General features: G+C 47.4%; 1 protein-coding gene across 1 annotated transcript in view; it reads left to right on the top strand.

Annotated features, from left to right (window-relative positions):
* The window catches only part of LOC106569083 (protein patched homolog 1), a 32,195-nt gene that overhangs the window by 24,114 nt on the left and 2,081 nt on the right, over window positions 1–6,000 (top strand). The window contains exons 17-20 of the mRNA XM_014140071.3: window positions 156–298; window positions 3,666–4,035; window positions 4,169–4,694; window positions 4,905–6,000. The exon at window positions 4,905–6,000 is cut by the window's right edge and continues 2,081 nt beyond it. Coding sequence (XP_013995546.1) covers window positions 156–298; window positions 3,666–4,035; window positions 4,169–4,694; window positions 4,905–4,939 — 1,074 coding nt within the window. The 3' untranslated portion in view covers window positions 4,940–6,000. The remainder of the gene's footprint in view (window positions 1–155; window positions 299–3,665; window positions 4,036–4,168; window positions 4,695–4,904) is intronic.

Below are 6,000 nucleotides of genomic sequence, written 5' to 3' on the forward strand. Positions count from 1 at the left end.
ACAAACTAGGAGAAAGTCAATGAAGATAAAAAGTAGAGACACACTACTACCATGGATGGAATGATGATGTCGCCACGAGCCACTACTTTTTTCCCATGAGTCTGTTCTGGACAGCCTGACCCTAACCCTCTGCCTCTGTCCTCTCTTGTCCCCAGGCCTTTCTGACGGCCGTAGGGAATAGGAACAGGCGTTCTGCGGTGGCCCTGGAGCACATGTTTGCCCCTGTGATTGACGGGGCCATCTCTACTTTGCTGGGGGTCCTAATGCTGGCTGGCTCCGAGTTTGACTTCATCCTGAGGTGAGTGTGAGAGACTCTAATTCCTCCTGGGCAGATTCCCCCCAGTATTCCATATGTCGCCTTACGGAGGAAGTGCTAGTGTTGTGTTTATGCTGCTGAGGGGTAGGCAGAGGGGGCGGATGCATGGAGACAGTAGTCTGTTTCCGCCTGGGGGAGGGAGCCAGGGTGGGTGGGGGGCCACAGCGGTGTATGCAGGTGGGAATGCGGTCCCCCCCCCACCTGGCACTGTCTGTCAGTCCTTTGTGCTGCTGCCTGCAGGCCTCCCTCACCGCCCAGCGGTCTAGTGGCCCCACCCTCACAGCACAACAAATGGAGAAAACATCAAGGGTGTGGAACAGCTGCTCATAAACATGGACATGTTCTACTACCCACTGAGTGGTGGGGACTCGCACACACCGCACATATGAGCACACACACACACGCACACACACACACACGCACGCACGCACGCACACACACACACACACACACACACACACACACACACACACACACGCACACGCACACATACACGCAAACATGAGCGCAAACATACACACACATACCATTCTCATAAGGAATCTGTAAACTTTCCAATCATCCGGCTGAAAAAAATTCTGCCCAAATAGGGCACCACAATAAAAAAAAGCCTGGGTTTGAGCTGGTCAGTGGTACCCCTACCGGTAGTCACCACCACCACCTCCAACCACCCACCACCACCCTCACCCCCAACCAAGGCTTCTGGCTTCTGTTGGAGGGTTCTTTTTTCACTGCTAAAATGCTTCAGTGGAAAAAAGCAAATAGCAATGTTTTTCAGCTGAATCTGGCCTCAGCTGGAACCAAACCACAGCCTTGAGAGCAGCCTCAAACAGGCCTCAAACAGGCCCATGACATAAAAATTGCAGGGCAGCACATTGAAAATATAAATATGTTCAGGGTGGCTTTTTGGCAGAACCGCTCCAAGCATTCTCATTCTGTTTTTGTCAAGCGACATGGAGGAACTGGAAAGGATCCTTTTTCCACCAAAAAAGGGAGAGAGGGAAAAAAAGAGGAGAGGAGGAAGGACAAGAACAACAGGGTGGGAAAGAAAGAGGAGTTGGGAATAGAGAGTTGTTAGGAGGAGGAGGAGGAGGAGGAGGAGGAGGAGGGTAGGTGGTTCTAGGAGAGTGGTGGAGCTTGGGAGGTTGGTTGGAGAGCTAACTGTGTGCGTTGTGGCGGTGGGCTAGCAGGCAGCACGAGGACGGCATTCACACTAGGAGGTCCTGTTTAGATGTAGCAGAGCAGAGCCGTCCCTCTCACTGGGGAGTAGCATAAATACGTTGTTGTAAACATCTCCTGGCGGGGGTACGCTGAATAAATAGGCCAGCGAGCTCAGCTGCCCCTATCCAAAGAAGCCAAACCTTCCAACCCCCGACTCCAAATGGAAAAGATTACAGTTTCTATAAACAACAGAATTCCTAACACTATGTCTTCTTTGGAGGTCTAACCCAACTGGGAACGTGGGTAGTTAAAGGGTCTCTTTTTTACCCCGTAAATAAATCAAGCTCCACTTTCTGAATGTTGACGTAGTAAAATAAACACGTTACTTTTTTTTCTTGACTTTTCACGGACGCAGGATAGTTATAGTGAGTGGCTCTATCTAACGAGTTGAACGTTAACTAGAGGTGAACGCTAATGGTTGTTTCTGTTTCATCTGGTTTTCTACTCTTCCTTAGGGCGTGTGTGTTTTCATTTGAAACTATTTTCAAGGGCATAAGAAGTGACCAGTCACATTTGTGTGTCTTTTTGAAGTGAGGCATGGTCATAGCTGAGAAGACTGAACTGAAATGTTTGGTGAAGTATTTTGTCATAGCAAGTTAAGTTGACTTCCCAGAGTAAAACAGAGCCGACTCCATTAGCCTTGTTAAAGAGACAGACACAGGGAGAGTGGAAGAGTAAATGGGAAGGCACAAGGGGAGCATGAGGTGCAGAGAAAATAAAGATACGCTCGATACCAAACTTAAAAGTCACCTTCCCTTCTGAGGTGTGACACCAGCAAAGCCGGAGTGGTAGATTCAGGCGGGGATGAATGAAAGTTCCAGAATGCTATTATCCTTGTTCTTGTTTTTCATAATCCACTCTATTTTTCTTACTTAAGTCTGGACCGCAGTTAAAAGATCTGAGCCCTCTGTTTTCTGTTAGCGTTTAAGTGGAGTCCTCTCTAATTTTCTCATACACTCTTTCTTGTGGCAACCTCAGCCCTTCCTCAGAGCACAGAGAGGCTCACAGAGACCCAGGCAACCTCACAGCTCTGTGGCCCATTACAGAGCACCCTTCACCACGCAATCATTTAGGGCAGAGCTAGGAACCAACACAACAGCTCCATACAACTCCAAGAGAGACAAAGTGAAGGCTCTTAACAGTACTACGAGCATCAAAGGATGTTTTAGTTGGAGCATGTTGAGAGTCTGATTTACCCCCTGCCCTTAACACACAAACACACATTTCTTTCCAGAGCAGCTTCCCATCCACTCTGGTTCCCTTCAGATACTAGACAGAGTAGTTTCCTCTCTGTTCTCATCACAAAGGGACACTGACTGTATATACACTACATGTATCTCTACTACCAATTGTGACCCACTCCACACACTGACCAACAGTAGTAATGTTCAATACAAAACAAGATAGTAGTAGTAGTAGCGCTGAGTGAGACTCATCCACCCAACAGGCCTTTGTTTATCTCTCTCATGTAGGGTCTGTGAGGTGTGATGTGATGTGGCTGACATAGGCAGGCAGGAAGAGCAGGCAGGAAGAGCAGGCAGGCTCCACTGGCCAGCCCAGTATAAACACAGAGGTGCCTTGCCCTCGCCACGGTGAAATTGGAGCTCATTGACTTCAGATATTAAGTTGTTGAAGAGAAAATTACATTAGCGGCAGCAGCGGCTCGGAGGCCAGAAGGGGGACACTTCTTCTCCCCTAGCCTGCAGTGAGACAGGGAGGGGAGGGAGGGCCCTGGCGTTTCTGACGTGTAGGATCTGCTGGCTAATGTAAACACATATTTTCAGGAAGTGGCAGTGCTGTGGTGATAGATGAGGGCTCGCAGACGGAGAAGATGGAGCCCAGGAATTTTCTTCCAACTTGTCAAGTTGCCAGTAGTAGAGAGGGACGGACAGAGGGAGAGAGGAAATGCAGGGGAGGGGAGGGAAAGAGAAGGAAATGGGGCCAAACATAGGGCTTGAGAGAGGGTGGTCTGATTCTACCCCCCCCCCCAGCTCTGCAGTGTCCTCCCTTCCAGTGTGTCCTCGTGTCGCCTGTTTACTAATGTGGCTGAGTGCTGGTGGCCCCGCTTATTCCCATTCAGAAGGAGCCTTGGTGACTAAATGTTCTCTCTGTGTTGGTTGTGTTCCAGGTACTTCTTTGCGGTGCTGGCTATCCTGACCGTGCTGGGGATCCTGAATGGACTGGTGCTGCTACCCGTGCTGCTCTCCCTCATGGGCCCACCCCCGGAGGTCACCCCGTCCGATAATGGCAGCTGCCTGTCGCCGGAGCCCCTCTCCCCTCCCATGACCCACCACGGCTACTACGCGGGACACGGCCCACTCAGCCCGCGACAACAGGCCTTCTCAGAGTCCTCTGAGTCTGAGTGCTACTCTGAGACGACTACCACGTCAGGGATAGGGGAGGAGTACAAGTACTGTGACCGCAGTCCTTACATCACCCCTCCTACCTCCCACATACTGCTGGAGGCCAGCAAGAACCCCAGCTTCCCCAAGCTCACGGTATGAAAGCACCCCGGTATTAATTGCTACTTCATACATAATACAGCCCAAATACAGTATGATGTGCAATACATTGTTATTAACAATTAATATCATGATTCTAATCATGTCTGTTATTGTTCTGCTCTTCCAGGTGGTGAAACCGTTCAAAGGGAACCAATCTGTAACTCTTCAGAAAGAACTCTTAAATGAATCTTCTCCGAATGCGGTTAACTCGGTCAGCTCTCAACTCAAGCAGTGGGATAACAAACATGATTGCAATTCTGACCAGGGACCCAGGAGGCAACATTTACCCAGTGACAGGACCCAAGGTCCTGGGAGGACTAATCACTGTGGTCCCAGGTCTCAGACACACAAAGGGCCTCATCAGAACAGGACTAAGATGCCGGCCTATAATGGCGGTACCGTGCCCAGTAGTGCTGTTACTACCATGGTTACGGCCACGGCCTCGGTGACTGTGGCGGTGCACCCCAGCTTGCCGGGGGCCTACCAGGGTTACATGCATGAGGGTTACGAGGACAGTGAATCAGACTGTTTTGAGGACACTAAGAGGACTTCACAATCTTGTGGGAAAGCTCCCCAATCTTCCAAGCGTGAATCCTTGGAGCTTCAAGACCTGGAATCTATACAGAACCACTATCAGGCAAACCAGGCACAAGGTGAGTCTAACACTGAAACTTAAACACACTTTTACATACTTGGACATTCATTTTATGGTAGATCAACATTAGGAAATATTAGAACATTTTCACATTAACATTCTGGTGGTCCCAGGTCAGCTGTCTGTGAATATGTCTGTGTGCGCAGCTATGACTGGTGTTCAACAATGGTTCTCACAGTTTTCTTTCTTCCTTGCTTGTGTGTTCCAGGTGGCCCATGGATCCAGGCAGCCAAAGATTGCTAGACACCCTGCTACCCCACCCTGCCCCTATGTCTGGAATCCTTCTCTGGCTGCCTCCAATACCCAGCCCTTTCTCTTTGATCTGTACATAGACCTCACACAGACAAGAGGATTTATTTGTAAAGATATTAAAAATAAGGTCTTGTTTTAAGAATATATAAATTTATGAGTATATATTTTAATACTAAAAAGAGGGAAACAACTATTTAAAAGAGTACTGTATAACTTGGCTATTCTCTTGTGTAGAGTCAGATATATAAGATGATTGGGGGGGTTCCTCCCTTTGTATAGATTTAGAAGATGCTATATGTAAAACAGTTCAGAGTGAGGGGTTATTAAGATATTAGGTTATTGAAAATACAAGGTCAGTGTTTGTTTTTTTGCTGCTACACTTCAAAAAAATGGAAATGATTTGCAGTACCCCCCTCCCCGATCTAAGTTGAGAAATAACTTGAGATATTCTAGATGTTCTTACACTGAGAGTGGAGGGTGCCTTATTGATTAAGCTCCGTAACACACACACATGCACGCACGCACACACACACACTATGATCTATTCAGATGATCCATTGTTGGTCATTGATTGCACTGTACAAATACAAACAAGCTCAGTAAATCTTTTCTTCCTCTTCTACCAATAACAACCATTGTGCCTTCACAACACCTTCCCTCTTGGAATTCATAAGCACAGTATATATATATATTCAAAGTTGGATGTAAATATGATATCTGTCCTGTTTGTTTGAGAGCATCATTTCATACCTTTTTTTTCGTGTTTAGAATCCCCTGATATGTACAAGACATGTCTTCATTTACTGGTGTGATATGATGCAAAATACTATTAGCAAAACAATAGCATATTCTCCTTTGGTTTCTTCCATAATACACAGGCTGCTCATCCAGAATAAAGCCCGTGTTCAGACAGTAAATTAATATATTACCATGTATTGTTCCATTTCAATCACCTGTAGCTCTGTAATGCTCTGTATGTCTTTATGCAGTCAGCAACTTGACTTGGTGTCACTTTGGGTTGAAGTTTCTTGAGCGTCGTTCATTGTGTCCCA

This window comes from Salmo salar, chromosome 14, assembly GCF_965601325.2.
Source record: "Salmo salar chromosome 14, fSalSal1, whole genome shotgun sequence".
Classification (NCBI taxonomy): domain Eukaryota; kingdom Metazoa; phylum Chordata; class Actinopteri; order Salmoniformes; family Salmonidae; genus Salmo; species Salmo salar.